Raw genomic sequence first — 23,911 nt, forward strand, 5'->3', positions numbered from 1 at the left:
CGCTGCTGATAATACATGGAGCCGTTTCAGAAGATTATGGTGCTGCTGAATGGTCCCAGTACTTTCTCTCCCAGCAGACACAGTTTGACATTTTCTTTAATTAGAAAACCACAGAAACCAAACTTGAAAGTCGAACGATTATTCTATACTGGTATTGTTTACAGTGGCAAGTGCCTACATAATGTAACTACTATGTTATTATAGTATATTATATTATATTATATCAGTGGTAGTGTCCTTTCTCACTTGGTTGTGTCTGTGGTGAGAAAGGGCATTTGAGCTCATCAAGGAGGAGCAGCAACCTGCTGGTAGACTTCCAGTAGCTGCCTCCTGGCCACCGCCTTCTTTCAGACCCCCACCCCCACCCCTCCTCTCTCCGCTTCTTCCTCCTCCTCCTCTTCCGCTACTGCAGCAGTAAAACCCGGTGTCTCCTGCATCCATGAAGAGATCCCCCCTCCACGGCACCTCCCCCGCCACGATGGGCCGCGAGCAATTAACTGCGTTGATGTGTTGATATTGAGATATTTCAGTTATCAAATATGAATCATGCATTTGATATTTCTGGCCACTTTGCTCGTCAGCATCCTTTTGCCTTGGCTTCATCCATCACTAGCTTCACTCGGTAGGTACTGCCACAGCCTGCTGGCTTTTTTGTCACTTTAATGTGATCGCGTACGCTTACCACTCTGTGCTTTGTGCTGAAATATTGTTTGGTGATGTGCTTTGGATCTATAACAGCGTTCCTCGGAAGCCACCGGGAATTATTGTATTTAATACGCTGCGTCTTTAGCGTGATGCTGCATGAGGGCAGACTACAGCATCTCAGCATCTTTTGTTCAGCTAGTAAAAACACAATGATCACTGTTATGGATATTTACTACGCTTGAATTAAGTCTAACACACAGGCTCTGTGTTTGTTCAAGTGCGTGATATTATCCAGGCACGCCGGATTAAATGAGAACAGTATTTATCTGGTGCAGTTTTTACTTTGGCAATAACCGTATCAAAAGTGGTTTTTATTTAAATGAGGCAGTTTATAGTCTGTGTTCCAAATCAGTGTAATTGGTGGTGGCTATTAGTTTTTGAGTATACTGCTGCATGTAATCACTGCAGATGAACTGTGTCATAAAATTGGCATAAAGCTAAAGCCACTTGCCTCAGTGTAACAATTGTGTTTAATGAATTAAAGATGATACCTTTGTGCATATCTGTAGTTTTAAAAAACATATATATGTATCTGTGCTGTAAAAAATCCCTTGCAGAGGTTCAAGGAGTAGAGGACAAGGTTGAGAGGGACGCAGTGTCGGCTCTGCTGAAGCAACAGGCAACTGCAGCACCCACCACAGACAACACAACACACCATGCAGTAGAGCATGTGATCACCTACCCCTCTCGGTTGATCTACTACCTAAACGAGGACTCTGAGAGTACCTACCATGACCTGAACACCCATGCTAAGAACCAAGCTTCAGAGGGCCAGGTATGTGGAAGAGGGGTGGATGAAGATGATTAGTGCTTGCATAGCCTTGATTGTGCAAAAAGTTTGCAAGATGTGTGGTCAAAGGTTGTAGTACATAATAATGCGTTGTTTGGTCTGATCCCAGTATTTCATGTCAGTTTGCTGTAGAGAATCAGTCAAAGCTAAGATAATAGTCAAAATAGACCCACTTAGCATAGTTTACGTGTTTCTTTAGCAACTGGAGTGATGCCAAAGCAAGTGTGCTGAAAGAAGCACTTCTTCCCGTCAACCCACTGTACATTAACATCCGTCATTGATACAGCACATCTGTTCTTTGTGCATTGTGCTGTACACGAAGTTGAAGGCAGACTCTGGAGGATTTTGGCTCAGTGAGACGCTGCTATAATCTTATTTGTTTTGCAAGCTACCATTATCTGCAGTGACTACTCTTTTTCTCTTCTACAGGCAGTCCACCTAGCCCAAGTTAGTTTCCAGTTAGAGGCATTTGGCTCCAGATTTGTTCTAGATCTGTCTCTTAACAAGTAAGTTCTCCTAATCTAATTTAACCACAGCAATTTATTTCACTTAAATTGGTTAGTGTTATTGATTGTGGGCTTTTTTTTCTGTGAAACTCAGAGATGTGTAAGGATTTTGTTTATCTCCCTGTCCTTGTTTTTTCCCCAAAATCTCACCACCAGACTGACTGAGTACTAATCAAGCATGAGACAAAGACGCATCACAGCCCTTTATGGGAAATGACACCAGATGATAAGAACATGTAAAAGAGTATTTGTTCTCAAGGTCATCTCAACAAAAATGACTAAATAGATGAAAACAATAGAATTTCAGTATCTTGTATCATGCTGGCCTTGTGACCAGCATCCATATAGCCTATCATAGACACTCTTCACGCTATAATACGTGGTGCTGTATAGAATACAATTAAGATAACTCTTATTTCCTGTTTTAAATCCTTTACTAATTTAAATATAAATCTGCTTGTTGCAGATTTTGGTGTACCATAATAATAATAAATATAATGAAATTGTTGTCATCAGAAAGATACAAAATATAAAGACCAGTGTAGGACTCAAAGAGAACATGCATAAGTGCACTACACTTGTATTTCTATCATGACAGCACAGAGCAGACGTTCAGTGAACTGAAAGTCGACTCGGACTATGATACGAAGCGATGAACCACGTCGAGTAGCTGACTCTTGTTTGTAAATGATATGTATAATGTGTCAGAACAGAGCTTAATGCAGCATCAATTGAAGATAATGTAATCAGGGAAACTGTGGGTCAGCACGTTGGTTGCTAAGTGCTAAGAGCGACGTCAGCTCAGCAGCCAGACTAGTTTTATATGAAGGATTTTGGATAACCAACATCTCTATATTTAATGAGGATTTAATAAGCTTGCATCAAAATGAGGATGGAGACGGCTGCTCTGTGTTCTGCATCTATTGATTCACTCCCTGTATAAAGAAGCCTGGCGTACATGTGAAAAATTCCTGTAGGACGTAGTTACTTTTATGTTTTCTTATCATGTGGTTGGATATTCAGCTTGTGCCTGTGGCTTGCTGAGATCACAGAGGATGTGCCATAAACTTAAGATCCTGTAAACACGCTTTGAAATTACTTTACACAGTTGTTACTTCAGCTATAATGAAGGAAATGTTGGAGCTTTGGCTTCATAGTGGTTTGCGTATCATGTGAGTGCCCACGTCAAGGCTGATAAAGACTTGTAGGCAGTGCAGCAGTATGGAGCAATTAGTATTTATTTTATTGCCCAAATGTACAAGTTCAGAAATCTTCTGCAGTCTGCGGTTTTGGAGATCACATATCGGCGCTGGGATATCTTCAGAGTGTCTGTCACTGCTATCTTCGTTTTAAGTTGAACATTTCCCGTGAGGTTTAGCTGAAATGAAAAATACATCGCTTCTTGTATCGCATGCATCATGTCAAATGACAGAAAAGCCTGTCACTCCGTTCAGGAATCACCACATAGTACAACAGGAAAATCTCAGCAGCAGTGAAGAGGCCTGCACGTGTGACCTTGATTCCCAGCTGTTTGCTTGTAGGTTCTCGACTAGATGCTTTTTTTGTGCAAGAATAGGGGTTTGAATTCTGCTTAGTGTTGTAGCTGCAGCAGCACTGATCTAAATATAGATAGGTCTGCACCCTGCTAGTGGGTGCTGCTTTATCTGCTCACCTCTTACCGTACCTGGAATTGTAAGCAACTAAAAAGATGATTTACAGAAACTAATACAAGTCTTACTTTTAAAGAATCTGGATGTTTTTGAAATGCGTTAGTTAAATCGTCAGTGGCCACAATGGCGACTTTGTCTGGGAGATTTTCTTCCTTTGCCGTCTTTCTGAATACTTAATAGCATCTCCATATATTAAGCCTCAGAGCAGATTATTGCCTTGCATGAACAGCATGAGTGTGTCATGTGCTGCTACAGGATTTTAGAGTTACATTTGATCTGGCGCCAGACGTGAGAACCTCCTGCAGCTCTTTGGTCCCTTCTCTCTCCTTTACCTCTTTGTGCCTTTCATGTGCTGCTGCCTCTCCTGCTGCATTGTGGCGCTCCGTCTCCTGTGAACCAAGAGACCTTGGGGCAGAACTCCCTCCTCATGGTCTCCATGCGCAACCGTGGCGCATAAACATTTAAACAGACACACGTCAAGATGCTCACGCTCCGGCGCTTTACCTTTCCACACTCAGTTTTGTTACCAGCCAGCCAGAGAGCCAACCACACACTTATGCACACACAGCCGTTCAAACACCGATACACTCTGGTGTGGCCCACTCTTCTCATCTGTCAAGCTATAAATAGCCCTTCACTCAGGAATCTCTCAGAGACTGCTCGCGCCTTGGCTCTCCTCTCGTAATGGTGCACTTCCTGTTCACATGCTCCAACGCATCACTCAAAAAAAATGGTCACACTGCTGGTGTCACAATACAGAGCCACTATTTCCATCCTTTTTTTTTCTTGCTGCAGCACAGCTATATGTTCAGAGAGGAGGGATGTTTCCGTTTTGCAAGGTTACTCAGAAAAAAAAAAAGCGCCATTGTGGCAGAAATGATCTCTTGAAGTCAGCTAGCAGACCGAGCGTGTGAGGGACGCTGACTCAGGGAGCTGCTGAGAGAACTGTTGTGTTCAAGGTGAGGTTGAGGCCTTAGGATAATTTATCGCATTAGGCTTTTCCGTTCAGTTTGATTTGGGCAAATCTGATGCAGAAGCAGGTAGCTTCATATGATATAATTTGCTTCTGTTCTGTTCTCAGGGTGCTTTTGAGAGATTTTTTATCAAATCCAGTTTTATTTTGTGCATCTTCTGCCAGGCTAGTTAGTCATCCCCAGGTTACCTGCATAGTAATTTTTCCTGAGGGCAGACAACATTTAACATCTCCACTGCACTTTTGAGATGCCAGGGGAGTGTTTGTGCAGCCAAATGCGGGCCCGGCGGTGATGACTGTTCGTGTTTAAACGCCAACCAAAGCACTGCTCTCTCACCACTAGTTTAAAACCACAATATGTGAGTCAGAGAAAGCAAAACGAGACAGACAGACTCCTGCATGTTTTTTTCACTGCATCACCTCCTTTTACTCCTCCTGGCAACTCCTCCTGTTACTAACTGCAGTCTCTGTTTTCTTCAGTGACTTGCTGTCTTCAGATTATGTTGAGATCCACTATGAAGGAGAGAAACCTGTTATATCAAAGGTAATGTTTAAGTAGACACATTTCTCAGTTATTTTGCTGTGGTGGGCCATGTGTATGCTGCTTTGACCTTGCACAGAAATAGATGATAGATAGATAGATAGATAGATAGATAGATAGATAGATAGATAGATAGATAGATAGATAGATAGATAGATAGATAGATAGATAGATAGATAGATAGATAGATAGATAGATAGATAGATAGATAGATAGATAGATAGATAGATAGATAGATAGATAGATAGATAGATAGATGAGGATATAAGCTAGTGAGATGGAAATGAGAGCTGTTTTCTCCTGCTGCTGATTCAGGCAGAGAGCTGGGTTGGGCATGCTGTAGCTGAATCAGCAGGGTTTTGCTCCCCTGCAGCCTCCTGCTGGAGCTCTGGTCACATGATGAGGGAGAGAAAGCACTCTGCAGTATCAGTGCAGGACGGGATGGGTGAAGTGTGTGTGAGAGAGAGGAAAAGAGAGAGACAGAGGGAAACAGGGTCCTGCGCTCACCCGGGGTCTGAGGGCTGAGTCACAAACAGTGTCGGCACCCACCTTGCAGTGTATTAACTTCCCCTTTTAACAAGCATAGATTGAGCCCCCCTGCAGGAGTGAGCTGCAAATAAGCCAAAACTGACATCTGTGACACAAGCTGTCACCCTTTTAGGACTGCTGGAAAATTCAAACACACTGACAGCTTTACACAGCGCCACGACGGTGTACACACAACTCTGTGCATTATGCTAGCGCTGATGCTGCCTTAGTACTGTGTCTTCTTCTCTCAGGGCGGTGAGCACTGTTACTACCACGGCCAGGTGAGAGGGAACGATAACTCCCACGCAGCCTTATCTACCTGTAACGGTTTGCAGTAAGTGAACATCAGATTTTTTTTTTTTTTTTGTGAAATCCTCGCCGCGCTCAGAATATCTCTGGATGTACTCATCTCTGCTGCTTAGCTCCTATTGACTCGGTATTGACTGGTGTGTCTCTCCCTTTTATTCTCCCTCTGCCTGGCAGTGGGATGTTTGACGATGGAGTCCATGTGTATCTAATTGAGCCCTTACAACAGAATCATTCAAGTGTAAGTTATTCCTTTAGCAGACACGCACACTGCGATCAAACAAACATCCTCGCCTTGGATGGAAACACATGTTTTATGCTGTTACTCCTTTTTGTTCTCAGGCAAGGATATCCTACCAGGATCATCCTGTTTTCAAAGGAAACGGCCATTTCCTACATGGGATTAACATGACCTTATGTTTTTTTTACATATGGCTACAGCAAAAGACAAATAATCTGCATTTTTATTGTATGTTAATCATCATAATTCCTATTTGTCAAGCCATAGTAGAAAGCTGGTTAAGGTTAGGGTGGTTTTCTAGTCCTGAATGACTATTCAGTGATGGCTCTGGCCCACACCAGTTCTTCCTGTTATGGTAAATGGCCTGTATTTGTATAGTGCTTTACTTAGTCCCTAAGGACCCTAAAGCGCTTCACACTACATTCAGTCATCCACCCATTCACACACACATTCACACACTAGTGATGGTAAGCTACATTGTAGCCACAGCTGCCCTGGGGCGCACTGACAGAGGCGAGGCTGCCGGACACTGGTGCCACCGGGCCCTCTGACCAATAGTCATAATTATATCATAGTTATAGAGAAAGAGGAACTTTAGGTGCTAATGGGAATCTGTGGCCAAAAAAATCACGAGTGCTGGGATGTTTAGCGATTGCCAGCACTTTCTTCTTGTTGTAATAATCTGTCGGACATGCTTTTGATTGCGCAGTATCTGTTTTCTAGCATTGACGGTCTACATGTTTGTGCACTGCTAGAAATGTTCCTTTTCCTGCTACTACAAGTGGATTTGACTGCATTGCTGGTGGGAAAAATAGTTTCTCCCCCTTTACATGCAAACATAAGTGCTCTTGTTCTTTATAAAACTGGAACACCTCGTGCTCTTGAAATCAGCAACTCAAGAGTACTCACTCTGATACATAACAGCAGCTAAACGTCAGAAAAGATGTGCAGCAGGCATTCAGCGCCAAACATTTTTATTTGTGTAATTATTTAGTCCTGCATTTACTTTTGTAAATCCTTGATAAATTATGTGTTTAAACTTATTTTTTTCATTTGCTCTACCTGCTTGTACAAGTCACCCTCCCTTTTTTTTCACCGATTTGTTTGCCTGACTCCTACAGGATACAGCTGCTAGGCCTCACAAACTAAGAAGAGCAGCCTCTTCTTTGTGGGATGATGATTCAGTGGAGCAGGGTAAGGTTTCGATGCTTGTCATTAACCTTTTCACATAACTGTCTTTATCAGTCCTTCCCCTCTGACCAGCACCACACCTCTTGTGACTTCCTAAACCTGACATTATCATCCCTGTCTTCAGACACAAAGCAAGGACAGGAAGGTCCAGATAGGCTGTCACCCCAGAAGAGACCTTTAAAACAAACTGGATTGGATTTTAGTGTTATAGTTGCCAAATGGACCAAATGTATATCACTTTCCTTGGATCACAAGCACTTGCCTCGCTGCCGTTTTGCCAAGTTCCCTGTCTTCACTCGTCTTTTTGCATTTCATAGGAAATTTTGAGACACGCTGTGGAAATTTCTGGGAAAATGTCACATGCATAACTGATTTCTTTCAAAACAAGGCTACAGGGATGTAAACACTTGAGTCTGTAGAGGTGTCACTCTTTCCTTGTGCTTATTTGCAGAGGAAGAGGAGGAGCAGCTCTTCTCCGAGCTGGATGAACTGTCCTGGCTGAGGCGCAGGAAAAAGCGAGCAGTAAGTCTCTGATCTCACCTCTCTCTGAAGTAATGCAATGACTTTAGTGCACTCACCCCGGCTGCGTTTCACAGTTTACAATAAAAACACCCACAGACGTTTACAAGGTTAGACCTGTGGTGATACTCCAAATTATACACTTGAAGCTGCCTGGTCATTGTTGTTTTGTTTTGCAGATGCCTCGCAGCGTATTTGAGGAGATGAAGTATTTAGAAGTCATGATTGTCAGTGACCACAGTATGGTGCGTAAAAATCTCTCCTTTTTTCCTCATTTGATGCTATGTGGCTGGTATTTTATCATGGACAAAAGGATACTCTTTAATATTCCAGACCTGGGCCGACTCCCTCCCAGAAGAGGGAGCAGCAAGCGCCACCGAACGTTACACACTGTACATCACTGTGTGCTATTTTTCCCTCCCCCTTTCTGTTTGCAGTTTAAACGACACAGGAACAAGCAGCACACGAGGAACTTTGCCAAGTCAGTAGTTAATCTTGTGGATAGTGTGAGTAAGCTTTTTACTTATCCTTTGAGCAAACTGGAGTGTGTGCTTTTTTTGGAAACCTCTTTTAGAATATCATCTGTAGAAGACCTACTAGAAGTCCGGCAACGTCTCCTACTGTACTTAATAACAGTTGACTATTAATGTTTTGCCATCAGCAGGTCTAACTTCACTCAGCTACTATTATCACCAAATCAGCACCAACATACTGACAGTCTAGCCCAGGGGTGTCGAACTCCAGGCCTCAAGGGCCGGTGTCCTGCAGGTTTTAGATCTCACCCTGGGTCAACACAACTGAATCACATGACTAGTTCATTACCAGGCCTCTGGAGAACTTCCAGACATGTTGAGGAGGTAATTTAGACATTTAAATCAGCTGTGTTGGATCAACGGCACATCTGAAACCTGCAGGGCACCGGCCCTCGAGGTCTGGAGTTCGACACCTGCGGTCTAGCACATGACTTCTCTGGCATCACAAGCTGGATAAGATTTGATTTTGTTCAGTGCTCACTATCTGCAAAATGTTTAACATTTCATTCACCCTCGTGTCTAATTTGCATTTGATGCTTAAACTACAATGGTAAACCTTGTCACAGGACCGTCACAGGACTAAAATGCACAACTCCAGGCAGACAAAATAATGCAAAGCAAACCTTTTATTTTGTTGACGTCGTAGATCAATAACTAAAACAAGGAAACCACAGAGAACCGGGGTAAACAGCAAGCACACATCCAGGGAAGACAAAGACTAATTGGAAGAAAGGCAGTATACAGTCACTAGACACTTTGTTAGGTACAGCTGTTCAATAGCTGCTCATTAGCCCAACCATTGAATTGGCCAATTACATGGCAGCAACTCAGTGTATGGAGGCATGTAGAGGTGTCAAGATGACCTGCGGAAACTTACATTGACTGTCAGAATGGGGAAACGGGTTATTTAAGTGACAGTGCTGCTAAAACTTTGGCACGTTTGGGATGCAATGGAAGAGTCACATCATTATTGTGCAGCTGACAAATCTGCAACAACTGAGGGAGGCTGTCACATCAATATGGACCAGATTTGCTGAGGAATGTTTCCAGCATCTAGTTGAATCTATGCCCGGAGAATTAAACATTTAAATGCAGTTTGTAGTGAGTGTATATAAACAACCTGAGGGCAAACTGGGAGCAGGAGAGAAATGAAACATGGGTGAAGGTACAAGATAATCACAGGGGAGGAAGTAAAAGTCAAAGCAAGACACAAGAGACAACTGACAGAGTAAAACAGGAAATAACTCAAAAGATAAATACTAAACACAGACAAGAAACTCACTCTGGTTAGTCTTGAGCTACAATACCTCAAGACAGCAACTGGAATACAAGGAAGCATAAAAAAAGTACACATTTGACTAGAACAGGCTTCTGTTTTCATTTTATCTAAGCGTAAAAAACATATCTTCAGTAATACTGCAAAGGATCAAATCAGGAATCCAAAACTCATCATGCCACAGATAAGAATCAAAACTTCAAACACTAGAATAACAGAGAAAGCAAAACAGACACCCAAACTCAGATAGATAACTAAGAATTCAAAACTCCAAAAATAACGGGCAAACATCATGGCTAAACATCAGTGTTATCCTTGTCTGTCTGTGTTCTTTGTATGTGTGTAAACACTCCCCTGTATTCCTCCCCGCTCCCATTATTCTACATCCGTCCTCCGCTTCCTTTGCTGTCGCTCTCTGCCTCTATCTCACACGTTTTGTTGTGTTTTTTTTCCTTTACTGCTTCCATTCATTGCTTCCGACGGCAGATCTTCAAAGAGCAACTCCATACACGTGTGGTGCTTGTTGCTGTGGAGATTTGGACAGACAGGGATCACATCCCCATAAGTGTGAAGCCGCTGGAACTGCTGCGTGATTTCTCCAAGTACCGGCAGCAAAGCATCAAGCACCATGCCGATTCTGTGCAGCTACTCTCGTAAGTTCACCCTTCGGGGGCTGAACAGATCGTTTGGGGTGGTCTCTGGTTTTGCTCTGATGGAAGTACGCTTTGTTTGCCTGCCTGTAACTAAAGCAGCACTGCTGTGTTCTTACCTGCTTTGTGCTATTTATATCTTCCGTCTTATTCTTCATCTCCATCATTCTTGCAGAAACGCCACCTTCCACTACCGCAGAAGCAGCACTGCGTACTTTGGAGGCATGTGTTCTGTGAGCCGTGGAGTAGGCGTCAATGAGGTCAGATTTACTGTCACACATCCAGCATTGCTCTGTGGACGTATCGCAGTGTGATTATGCGGTGAATAATATGTTGTCACTGTTGTGCCAACAGTACGCCACCACCTCGTCCATGGTAGTGTCTCTTTCCCAGAGCCTGGCACAGAACCTGGGCATCCAGTGGGATCCGGCATCCAAGAGAAGTAAACATGAAACACTTTTTCTTAACACACAGCTGCTATAAGCACGATAGGCATGGCAGGCTAAAGTCACAAAGTTCATGGCACATAGTAAATAACAGTTTTTATGTAGCGGTCTCAAAAATGCACCTGTCAGTTATGATACATTTGGTGTTTTATTGAAGACCCTGTGATCCCTACACTGGTTTCAGATGCCTCTCTAACATTATCCAGCTTTGCTTGAATTAAGGTCAGGATGGGAACATTTTTCACTCTTAAAACAGACATACACACAAAACTGAAATGCTTTTGCTGCACGGCTAAAGTTGTTTGTAAAGTAGAGAAAATGTTTTGAAGGCAGGTGTTTAAATGCACTTTATTTAAGACTGCTAACTGGATGTAACCTCACATCTGGAAATTGGAGAAGTAGCAGAAATGTAGGTGTTTTTCTTTCTCGAAATTGTATTTTTAGTACTTTGAGCACCACAAATACTTCTGCTCTCAACTCTTTAGGTCTAAGAAGGAAGTGTTTTGTGTTAAGTGAACTTTCACATTTCACTATTCTGTTACTATTGGCATTTAACTGTTTAAATACAGGATACAATGCATTTTTTTGAAAGTCTTGACTGATATTTTAGATGTCATTCACAGGCCTCCTCTAAAACAAAAAGTCTCTTTGCAACCCTGTTGCCAGAAGTCACCGTCGGTGGACTGACTGTATTTGAGAAAAGTAGACCAGAAAATGTCCGCTTGAGAAAGAATTTATGCCATCAGATTTGAGATCGCCATGCTTAATGAGGCAGCTGCCAGGTTAGAAACTACAAGCTGGAAAAAATGCTAACCATCAGCAAAAGTCTATTTGTGGCCCCAAAGCTGCCAAGGAGAATGTCAGTGTAAAATAAAGTGAAAGGATTCTTCATTATTCAGCAGAAAGCTGGATATCAGGAGTTAAATCCACGGATTAAGACTGCTTTTCTTTGAAATTACAAAAAAAATAAATAATTATGCTAACATGCTTACTTTGTCTACTCTAAGTCTTTATTTAAAATGAAAGTTGTGGATGCTATCTTTTCTTACTCTGTCCGTTCCTCTTTCTCTGGTGTTTCTACACTTTCTGCCCTGTTTTGCAGAGGAATGCGGCTGTACTAGCCAGTGGGCTGGCTGCATAATGGAGGATACTGGGTAAGATCCAACATACCCCCGAGAAACACGCATACACAGTCATTCATTCACATGGCAGAGCAATTACAAATGCTCGTTTGTGTGCACTCAGTAATGTAGTAATCAGTACTCGTTCAGCTTTTTTCCTTGTTGCTTGTTATTAACTAACTCTGAGCGACTGTTTAATACAGTTACACAGTTTTTAACCACCTAGTCAGTCAGTACACAAGTAAGAAAATGAATAAGTTGCACCTACTGTAATTTCGGCATGCTGTTTTGTGAATAATAAGCAACTCTTTTAGCTAAAGTAGGATTGGGTATATAAAAGGTAGCTGTAGTCACCAGGGTGTCCCCCATTGGTTAGTTATGTTCCTAGAGAGGATTTTGCCGTCACCATCTTGTTGTTTTGAAACTGGACAGGATGAGCAAAAGTGGCTCTGACTCAAAAACTGAGGGACAAAGCATGCTGTTACGATAGTGACTTGTCAGTGACCAGAAGCATACCCAGCTTTATCATTCTACACGCCTCTATTTGACACCACAATTTAAATCATGTTGTATTCAATTTAACTTGAAACTTGCAACTGAGAACATAAACACACTTCCATTGGTCAAAATTTCAGGTTATTATTTCAAGATTTTAAACTTAGTGATACGTTTTAGTCAGTAAGCTGAAATTTTGAGATATCTAATGAAAATTGACTTTTGGGAAATTTGCATGCATTCAGATTACTTGAAGTCAACATTTTAGGCATATTTTTTTGACTGTATCCTGTTTGGTTGGACAAACTTATAAATATCATTGTCTTCTCTCTGCAGAGTCCAACACCCACAAAAATTCTCCAAATGCAGCATCTCAGACTACAAGGAGTTCCTCCTGAAAGGTGGAGGTTCTTGTTTGTTCAACAGGCCAACCAAGGTTAGTCGCCCCTTCTCTCAACATGTCAAACTTTTACGCACACGTGCTCCTTTTACACCGTCTTGTCCTCTCCTGACAGCTGTTCGAGGCAGCAAATTGTGGGAATGGATTTGTAGAACTGGGAGAGGAGTGCGACTGCGGACTGAGAACAGTGAGGGTCTTTTTACTTCACCACGTCACGCACGCCCATTTGTCATCTTCTCTTTGTTCAGATGCTTGAAGCTCGTTTCCCTTTGTTTTCAGGACTGCCAAAAGGAATGCTGCAAGAAGTGCTCCCTCGCCAATGGGGCACACTGCAGCGATGGACCATGCTGCAATAAAACATGCTTGGTACAAGCTTGGTTCTTTCTTTTTAAAGCTCTGAAAAACTAGTAGTTGATTTCTGAAATCCAACGCTGTTTTATTCTCCTTTTCTTGCCAGTTCTACCCACGAGGTTACAGCTGCCGCTATGCTGTGAACGACTGTGACATCTCAGAGACCTGCTCTGGGGACTCGGGACAGGTTGAGCTTATGGTTTATTTAGCTTTAAATAGCTTTAATTAGTTCGTTTTTTTTGCACGTTGAACACAAATTTGGCTGTTAAAAAAGAAAGGTTGTTCTCTTTGTGATTTTTACAGTGCCCGCCAAACCTTCATAAACAAGATGGTTACATCTGCCAGGTAAACCAGGTAAGAAATGGGTATTTACAAAAATATAAATGCCAACGTGTGCTCAAAGTTTTCTGATTTTTTATTAATCTCTATCTAAAGGGTCGCTGTTACAGTGGAGAGTGTAAGACCAGAGAGAACCAGTGTAAATACATCTGGGGATCAAGTAAGGTTTAATGCTTCTCGGGTTAATTTGAGCACGGGTTCTGCACAAGGAGAGGCAGCGTGCAGCTCATCGCCCCTCTTTTTGTTTTAGAGGCTGGAGGCTCGGAGAAGTTCTGCTATGAGAAGCTGAACACGGAGGGGACAGAGAAGGGCAACTGTGGAAAAGATGGAGAAAAATGGATCCAGTGTAGCAAACAGTGAGCACAAAATAATAACACTGTCGCACATTCATTGAATAATAAAGTGCCTGAAAGCATATTTTGAACTTTTCTAAACTGATCGGCCAACATTTACACCCATTTTGTGCACCAAGCAGCCAGCTGTGCATAGGTGAGAAAGTTTTACTGTCAAGATCCTTTAGGATCCCCAAATTTTTGTTGTGGTATTCCAAAGATATATTGTACAAGTTAATCCTGTTATGTGGAATTTCAGCATCAGGTTTCTCAGTTGTTGTTGTTTTACAGCCATCCAACAGAGGGCGCCAAAGGACCCTGTTTAAAATGGATAATTGCCATCAAATGCCAGGAATGTATTTTTACCAATCAGATCAATTACTAAAAACAGATTCCAGGGAAACCACCTCAGCACACATGTCTTCAGTCTTCCTGGCTTTTCTCTTTAACTGGGATGTGGTGGTAAAAGTCAAGTCAGTTTACACTGCCCAGCCAAAAAAAGCTGAAGCCTGAAATATTTAACTGGACTGCCTTTAGCTTCGATGACAGCACGCATTTGCAGTGGCATCGTTTCAAAAAGCTCATGCAGTTTCACAATATGTATTCTCGTCCAGAGTGGCATTCATTTTTTAACAAGACTGATGTCGGCGGAATCAGAACGTCTTCTCCGGCACATTCCTAATAAGGCAATATTCCCAATAACAGTTAAAGTCAGTTACGTCTGGGTTGGCCAACCCACATGTGAAAATGATGTCTCATGCTCCTTGAACCATTTATTCATAGTCCGAGCGTGATAAATCGTAGCATTGCTATCTTGGAACATGAATGTGCTATCAGGGAAGAAAAACATCCACTATGGAAAAACCCGGTTATTCAGTATATTCAGGTAGTCAGCTGACCTTATTTTAGGCCACATGACACTGTAGAACCAACTGAAGCAGCCGGAGATTGTAAAATTGCCTCTGCAGGCTTGTACACTAGGCGCTCGGCATGATGGGTCCATCATTTCATCCACCTCTTTTTATGACCTCGTTCCTCCTTCCAGGTTTTACACAATGACATTTCTTTTTTTGTTTTAGTTTTTCTTTGCTGGAGATAACAGAAGGCTTAAAACTTTCCTTTTTGCGTATAGTTAAGGCTGGATCAGGTGATTCTGAACCATTCCTTGGGTATGCTGCAGTAATCTTAGACTGCTGGGAGAGTCCCATGTCCTTCACTCACTTTCTTTTTCAGTTTCCATGTGTTTATAGAAGGATATTGCATTTAATTATTAGTAATTCATTTTAAATTCTAGCTCTCCCATAGTGTGCCTTTTGTCCTAACTCCCTCTGCTCTCACTTTCCCCTCACACCCATGGCATGGATCCAAGTCGCCCACGCATTCTTGTGGGCCTACTTGTGGTTTCTACTGGAGGTTTCTTCCCGTTAAAAGCGATTTTTTCCTTCCAACTGTCACCAAGTGCTTGCTCATAGGGTGTTGTCTCATTGTTGGGGTTTCTCTGTAGTTCTGTGGGGTCTCTAACAATATAAAGGTGACAGTAGAACAGACCAATAACCTTCTGAAACAAACGAAAATCTTTTCCACAATCACGGGAAATGTTTTGTGATGTGGTTGTTTGTTCACTGCATCAGTTAGGGTTAATTAAATGACATGTTGCCAGCTGCATTAAGTAATCACTGCAGTAATTATCCAATGAAAGGCTTATACTTAATAGCTTAGTTAAATCCAGGTGGCGACTTCTTTTTGGCCAGGCAGTGTATTTGTAAAACATGTTTAAAGGTAAGCAGTGTGACTTTAAAATTGCACTTAATATTAAAGACCAAACATTGACTGTAACAGATCAAATGAAAGTTATCAGTACGAGGTTTCAGATCTTTACAGATGTCGCTTTGAACCAAACTAATAGAGCTTTTTGGTGCATTTTGGTAATTGGTGGTGCAGAGGTGAACATTACATTGTTAGACAGGTGGAAGAGTGTTATCTGTACACATTTTTGGTTGCTTATCTCTCTCTTTTACAGTGACGTGTTCTGTGGTTTCCTTTTGTGTACCAATGTCGGGCGTGTCCCTCGCATTGGAAGCATGAAAGGAGACAGTACCCCCACCTCCTTCAACCACCAAGGGAACGTCATACAGTGCACGTAAACACATTTACTTTAATATAATGCCTGGGGCCTGGGGGCTCTTTACCCATGTGGGAAATAAATAGAAAAACTCTGTAGTAAATTTGGGGGATTTTTTGTGTCGCAATGGGCCATTTTCTCATAAACTTGCTCATAAAACGCAAGCTGTTACTAGAAGTTTTTCTATTTCTTTCTAAAATGGGTGCCTACAGGCAGTGTTTCTTCTGTAGCTTTATTTTTTGGGAGACTTCAACACTCCTCACCTCTACTCCATCCTTCTCCTCAGGGGTGCCCACGTCCTTTTGGATGATGAAACTGATTTAGGCTACGTGGAGGATGGGACTCCCTGTGGGCCGTCAATGATGTGCCTTGACCGCAAGTGTCTGCCCATCCAGTCACTTAACATGAGCACCTGCCCCATTGGACCTAACGGACATGTGTGCTCGGGCCATGGGGTGAGTATTTGTACGCACTTACCTACACCTACTCTTTGCTCACTGGCAAATTGAGAGGGTGTTCACTCATTTTTAGAAGATTAGCAAGCATGGACTGCGTGTAGTATTTGTTTGTAAGGGCTGCAGAACGTTTCCAACACCTTTGATGAAAAGGGTGCTTACTGAGTCATGGATAAAGGCTGTTTATGCTCTAACTTAGAGTTTCTGTTCAGCAAACACCAGTATTTGCTCTTTGTTTATTAAATCTCACTCTGGAGGGATGAGGAGAAGTAAGGAGGCTCATTGCATTTCAAATGCCCAGGGTTGTTGATTTTCTTTTTCTCAGTAGAAAAAGTCAAACAAAAGCCTCAAGCTTAAGGGAAATATGCAACTGGCAATCCTTTATTCAGGTGTCAACACAAACTGGAAACTGGGGAAAACCTCTACCCTTTTATGGAAATGTCAAATACCTCTTATACCAGTAAGCCAAACTTGCTTTATTTAGATTTTTTTAAGAAGAAGTTGCAGAATATTTAAATAATATGTATTTAAATAAAAATAAATAAAATACTTCTCTTCATCCATCTATCCATTTTCTTAACAGCTTATGCAATTCAGGGTCATTCAGGGTTGTACTCGAGTCTATCCCAGCTGTCGTTTCAAACTCTAAATGTGCTTCCTTTCTGAGTGGCCCGGCATGTGCAGCATCATTTCTCAGCTGATGTGGTAGAAATTGCCACAATTAAAAATATGTAAATACATAATAATCAAAAATCGTAATCTTTTCTGCAGGAAATACAATGCTTTATATTTCCTGAATTAAATGCAACTCAAATTGTTTTTGAAAATATTATTTTGATGATAAAATAAACACACAGACACAAAACAATAATAATAGCTTGATTTGCTCTATACTGCATTGAGAGGTGCATCTTCCCAGAAATGTAACTTCCTATGGTTACAATATGTGATTATGATTCCAATAATAGCATTTTGCTATTAATTACTAATGCAGTAGTTACTATTTTTCCAAATTCAAAATGTTCCATGTAGCCATTGTTCAGTATTTATTATCTTAGAGTCCAACATGATTGGATGAGTTTCACTTGAGACGATGAAGTAATGCAGACACACCAGTGCACAAGTATAAATGCAAAGCGTTAACTAACTGCAGCGTTAGGTTCTTCAGGGATTTAGTTCAGCACTATAAATGAAGCTTAAGATGTTTCTTAAAAAAGTTTTTTTCCCAAGCGAGTTCTCCTCAGGGGGCTATAGCTGCCTGGGAAATTACACGTCGGTTGATTGATTTTCTTCAAGAGTCCCAGTAAGCCAGTCAGCCGAAAACCAGCTTGCCTAAATTAAATACATTTTTTACACCATCCTGCACTTTTCTCGCTGTGATGCTTTTCTGTGATGCTCACACCAGCTTGGATTACTGGAGCTGAATAAAACAGAGCTATTGTGTTTTTTCTATCATACGTCAAAACCTATGCCAGATTTTTTTGTATAATGTTGGGGGAAAATGGAAGAGAAAAAGTTCCTTGAGGGGAATTTAAAAAAACTCCATCTTTCATTCTGTTTACCTCTGTATGTCTGCTGTGCACAGGTATGCAACAATGAAGCCACATGCACGTGTGACACCACCTGGGCCGGGACAGACTGTAGCATGCCTGACCCGCCTAAAGAGCCCGATGTCACTCCAGAAGAAGAACCCAAGGGTCGGTTTCCAACCTTTCTACTCCCGCCATCCGCCATCCAAAAATGAATATATCCACCCTTTTTTTAATTTAGCCCAGATTCACATTGATCGTATGTTTAATGTAAATGTTATTACAGTGTCGCTCTCAGACGCACTGCTAGATCTGAGTCAGTCGCACATTCCTGAGTTTCACAGGTCTACTGGGGAACATAAAGGCTTTGATTGTAGGAGAATGTAAAAGCAGTGTAAGATTTGTTTGCTCTGATTCTGAAGATGATGCTTTGACCACAGGGGGAGGGGCTTATGGGGCAGTGGTCACTTCATCCATGACTCTGAAGCAGAAGCCTGCTATTTGTTTTTGACAGGGTGGTAATAATGCTCCTTTTCCCCTCTGCACAGTGAGCGTGGCCACTAACAGGCTGATAGGGGCAGTAGCAGGGACCATTCTGGCCCTGGGGGTGATTTTTGGAGGCACAGGGTGGGGAATAGAGTAAGCATCTTTAACCCTTTCACAGCTCTTCCTCTCATAGTGGTGCCTCAGTGTGCGGGCGGTCTCGTGAGCCGGCCTGAGCCCGTGTGTGCGTCCCGGTGGCTTTGTGTTTTCTTGTGTGTTGGTGATGACCATATAATTGTCATGTGATTGGATGTTTTCAGTGTCGTGTGATTGATTGATGGATCTCCCCTCCCTCCCTCCCTCCTTCCTCTCCTTCTCCTGTCACTTCCTGTCGTTCCCCATTACTACAAGCCTCTTTCTTCATCCTCCCTCTTCCCTCCCTACTTCCTCTCCTTTCTCTTATTCTTAGTCGTTATGTGGTTGCTCCTGTGATCCTCTCCTTTCTGGGGCATGTGGGGCATTTAGATGAAAACAGTCCTGAGAAGTGTCCAGTTAGTGACCTGGCTTGTCAGTCAGTGGTAGGCTGTGTGGTGACTGGGACCCCTAAAAACATTTTGTACTGCTCACACTGCAGATCACACCTACATGTCACCTGTAAACCTTTACAGTGATGGATGCCCAGGGTCTACACAACCTTAACAGACAAACCACTGATAATCGCTACCTCAACTGACACCAGATAAACTTAAATATTTCCAGGGCGTTTGCTTGATTACATTCTCTTTATAACACTAAAAGGGGGTTGAAAAGCATGCAAAAAAATGCATTCTCAAACTCAGTCATTTTATTGTAATAGTATACTTATGGTATGTTTTCTGTTCCATGTGAAATCATCATTGTATAGCTAAATGTTATTAATACAGTAAATGAGTATAGGAACTCATGTCTTTTTCCCCATAACCCTTTACAGGTCCTAGTGCCACCAATCTAATAATAGGCTCCATCGCCGGAGCCATCCTTGTGGCTGCCATAGTGCTGGGGGGGACTGGATGGGGCTTTAAGTAAGCAACACGCCGCATGCCTCTCCTGCTCTAACTCTAGCATCCCTGCTGCTTCTAGACACCAGGGTTTGAGCTCCTGCTACAGAATACAGCATCCCGGGGTGGACATGTTACACTTACTACACTTAGGCTCACACTGACGAGGAGACATGCAGAACACATATGGGTGTGGAAGGCGTTCAGGTGTTTGATACTGTATGAGTAAATTTGACTTTGGGAAACGCTGGGGGTGTCTGTGCATCTGTAGCAGAACCTCAAACTGATTAGACGGGCAGAGTTCAATGTTTGACATGCATTTCATAGTAAAGTACAGAGGGGACAGAATACTTTATAACAGCTAAGTGGTTAAAAAAGTTTGTTTGTACTTGTATTACAGAAATTACTCCCCTTTAAAATCTTAAACTAGACCATTCAGTGTCACTCTATGGCTAGGAAATCTACCCACCACTGATTAGCCTGCTGTCTTGAGCAACAGGGGTGTTACGCATCCTAATCTAAACAGACCTAAGGACTAAATAATAAATATGGTCCTACAGCCACTAAAGCATGCCAGATAGCATCATGGTTGTCACTAAAACAGCAAAAAAAACAAAAAAAGAGAAAGAAAATAGAATAAGAAACCAAACATTTCTGCATGTTGACTTGTTGATTTGGAGGAGGTCAGTTCATTGCACAAAGGCTGAGACAAACCCTGAGCAATTTGGTCCGAGGGTTGTCGTGCTCTCATCACTTCCATGATGTTTTTTTCTCACTCCGTCGCTCTTTGAGGCCGAGGCTTTAAATGGAGTTATGAGAACAACACACACAGACACAGAGAGAGAGAGAAGCCAGGACCTTTTTGTTGTCTGCAGCCTTTGTGCCATGGCTGGCCACACCCACCTGGATGGCTGAGCTCTGCCATAGAGCAGAGCAGGACTCTCGGACCCGCCCACACCAGCTGCCATTGCTGCCTGCTTCGCAGACCCGGTACAGACACGGCGCATTGCACTGCATGAACCACGCACAGCAATAGTGCCACCTTCAACTGGCCGACTATTGGAACAGGTGCATGACAGAGTGATAGAAGCCCCACAGCAAGCCACAGTACGGGGAGGTTATGCATCACTCCTGTTGTTGTACTCATTGTTGTCCCACTGTTGTGGTAGTAGTTACTGTTGCTGCTGCCGCCGCTGTGATCGTTATTTCTGTGCTCGTCTCCTCTTTCCTCCTCTCCGCTGTAGAGTACACGTTATGTTAGCTCTTTCCTCCCAGATGGTTGTTTTGAGTGGAACTAATGTGTTTCCCATCAATACCGGTAATGACACGTGTCTCCTACACTTCACCTTGTAAACTGATGTTGCACGAAGGAGCCGATCAGCACATCTGCAAGAAGGCAACAGAGTATATTTATATTCGTAACACCTTAAAAATTATGTAATATGGCTTAGACTTGATTGTTCTTTGATTTCAAAAATTAAACATATTTATTTATTTCAGATCTGGCCAGTACTACAAAAACTGTAAAGCAGATGTGATGTTTTCTCATCGCTGACACTGTAGACCTCAGGTTTGTGACTGTAAATACCTCTGACTGTCTCTTTGCAGTCAAGGCTGAGCGGGCCAACATGGACCAGCCTGTCCTCACTCCAGTGTCCTCGGCGTTTGATCCTGAAGCCCTCAAAAAGTGCACATTTGGAACATTTTCATCAGGCACACTTACACTGTGTCTAAAATCCCATACTATGTATCACTTAAACAGTAGGATTTAAGCCTTAGGATACATTCCAGTGCCTTTGCTGAAATTTTATTAACAGCAGAGTGAAAGCATGTATTTAAACACTCAAGTTCAAGAGTTATCAATGTTAGATTTCAGCTCACTGTCCCGCTTACCCAAAATAGTATGTACCTCGCATGCTATTGGATACATACTGAGAATGTGTTATACCAAACAATCCTCACGTACTACTACTACTACTACTAAAAAGTACGTAAGTATGGGATTTTGCTCACAGCCTTACATAATAAACTGCAACTAACAGCATTTCCTTAAGAGAGCGTGGTTGCTTGTCCAGGTTGCACTAGCTCCGTTGCATATATAATTATAGCAGATGCTGACTTCTTTTTCTTATCTCCTCATCAAGAAATGTGAAGAAACGGCGGTATGACCCCAATGCCACAGCCATTTAACCCAAGGAGAAGATGGCAATCACACAGGGACTGCTCCAAGGCTTCCTTAGTTGGCTACCTGACAGCTGGACTGCACTTACTGCTGCTGATTCTTTGGCATTAGATTTACTTGAAAAAGACATAGTGGACATTTTAACAAATTTCCATCGTAGTGACATTATAAATGCAGCCTTTTTCAACTACACCTCACCCACACCCCTCCACCCTGATCTCCAGAGTGACAGAGCTCCTCTTTCCATCCTTTAGTGCCAGTGCACAGGCGTTCAGGCGGAATCCACACCACTCTCTCACCTGGCATGAATAAAATCGAAACAAAACCTGCTGCTTGCTGGCCCGCCCGACCCCCACCCAACCCGCCCGCGCCCGGCATGAAGAGCCCTCTCTGCGGGGCTCTGCATGGCTACCAAAGCTATGAATATACTGCAAAAATAAAAAAGAAGAAAAAAGAAAACACAGAAAGAGGAGAAAAAAAGCGCAGGAGAGAGCCTCATTAAAAACCAAACCCAGTGACAAGCCTGTTGAAGCTCCTGTTTAAGCAGAACTTCATGTGAGGACCTATAAGGGCAATGCAGGCCATGTAGTGATGTAGTGAATGCGCACACACACACATACACACATGCACACACCACTGTACATATTTAAGGAGTTCAGGGTTGGAATTGACAGCATATTTTCCAAGGACATCAAATGCTTTTGTTTTTTATCTTAACATCTTGTATAGCGGGTGTTTTTGGTAATGTTATTAAAATAAAAAACAAACAAACTGAGACTAGGATTTGGGCCAAAATGGTTAGAGAAGAAAATCTAAAGTCAGATTTGAGGACAGAGAGAGAAAGCTGTGGTGTCGAGGAGAAGCGCGTCATTTCCGGAGAGATTCAGACTGTGATCCGATTTAGCCCCCTGTTTTTGAAGTATCTTCAACACTGACTCAAAAGCCAAAGAACCAATCACCCGAACATGTAGATGTTGTTGCACACGGAGCACTTTCCCCTCTGTCTGCAGCCAGTGGTGCCTCTCATGCTGAGGGCATGAAGTCTGTCCATGCAGGCGCTCACGTGTCCGGCCAGGTCTCACTTAACAGTCCTCATCAACACCCACTATACTGGCTTAAGCCTTTTTGCTCTCATAAACTCTTAGTGGAAATCAAGTTCAGCTCTACAGGTAATGCTGCATGCAAATCACTATAGTGGGCTTATAATTCTATATGGGAGTCCCCAAAATCTGCAAGGAAAATATGCTACAAAAGATAGGTGCATGTCAACAATAAAAAACATTTAACTTTTATTTACTATGCAAAGAAAGATATTGCACAAAAGTATGGGTAATAGTGATATCGGTGTAGACATGGTTTTACAAAAGGAAAAAAAAAAAACAACCGCTGCTAATCAGCTAATCTTTTGTATTTGCCCACTCCTATGTCTCCTTTCATTTCGCTTCAGTGTACTCAAACTGTGGATGGACAAGTAAAGAAATCATCAAAATAACTGAATTAGTATTTCAGAGGATAAGAGAGAGAGCACCCTTTTACATTTGTGGAACTGAAAATCATTTTTGTGTGTTTTTCATCCAGACAGATATTTTTAATCACACACACACACACACACTTATACACACACACACACACTCTGTATGGTGCCTGTACATATCGAGGCCTGAACAGTTTCCTTGTGCAGGGCTATCATTTCCAGTCCAGCTGATTGTCGGTGTATTCCAGGTGCTGCCATAGCACTGGCATCGTTGTAATCCTCCATGTTAATCATTGTCTGGTGTCCCTCTCTCACTGCATTATGTACAGTTGGACTGATTAATAAACTACGGACAAATTTTATCCAAGCGTTTGTCTTCTTTTCTTTTAAATCAGGGGTCCCCAATCCCAGTCCACGAGGGCCGGTGTGTCCCTGCAGGTTTTAGATGTGTCCTTGATCCATCACAGCTGATTTGAATGGATAAATTACCTTCTAAACATGTCTTGAAGTTCTCCAGAGGCCTAGTAATGAACTAATCATGTGATTCGGGTGTGTTGACCCAGGGTGAGATCTAAAACCTGCAGGGACACCGGCCCTCGTGGACTGGGATTGGGGACCCCTGTTTTAAATCCTCAATGAACTGCTAGCAGCTCCTGATTGTGTGATTGGTGTTATTTAAGAGCAACTTTGAGGAGGTGGAACAAACCATTTGAAAT

General features: G+C 42.4%; 1 protein-coding gene across 3 annotated transcripts; it reads left to right on the forward strand.

Annotated features, from left to right (window-relative positions):
- Positions 1-392: 392 nt before the first annotated feature.
- On the forward strand, positions 393-23,557 carry adam23b (ADAM metallopeptidase domain 23b). Of its 3 annotated transcripts, none has more exons than XM_004557783.5 (26): positions 393-622; positions 1,263-1,480; positions 1,925-2,001; positions 5,125-5,188; positions 5,965-6,047; positions 6,197-6,260; positions 7,382-7,454; positions 7,903-7,973; positions 8,150-8,215; positions 8,408-8,476; positions 10,266-10,432; positions 10,605-10,689; positions 10,784-10,871; positions 11,978-12,029; positions 12,828-12,927; positions 13,007-13,078; positions 13,171-13,257; positions 13,349-13,429; positions 13,546-13,596; positions 13,678-13,741; positions 13,832-13,937; positions 15,934-16,053; positions 16,322-16,490; positions 18,076-18,187; positions 18,568-18,658; positions 21,684-23,557. In XM_004557783.5, the coding sequence occupies exons 1-26, from the start codon at positions 547-549 to the stop codon at positions 21,727-21,729; spliced, it is 2,352 nt and encodes a 783-aa protein (XP_004557840.3). In that variant the 5' UTR covers positions 393-546; the 3' UTR covers positions 21,730-23,557. The 3 variants fall into 3 exon arrangements, with proteins under 3 accessions (XP_004557840.3, XP_004557839.3, XP_004557842.3); XM_004557782.5 differs by lacking the exon at positions 18,568-18,658 and adding an exon at positions 19,473-19,563; XM_004557785.5 differs by lacking the exon at positions 18,568-18,658.
- The last annotated feature ends 354 nt before the right edge of the window (positions 23,558-23,911 follow it).

This window comes from Maylandia zebra, linkage group LG16, assembly GCF_041146795.1.
Source record: "Maylandia zebra isolate NMK-2024a linkage group LG16, Mzebra_GT3a, whole genome shotgun sequence".
Classification (NCBI taxonomy): Eukaryota; Metazoa; Chordata; class Actinopteri; order Cichliformes; family Cichlidae; genus Maylandia; species Maylandia zebra.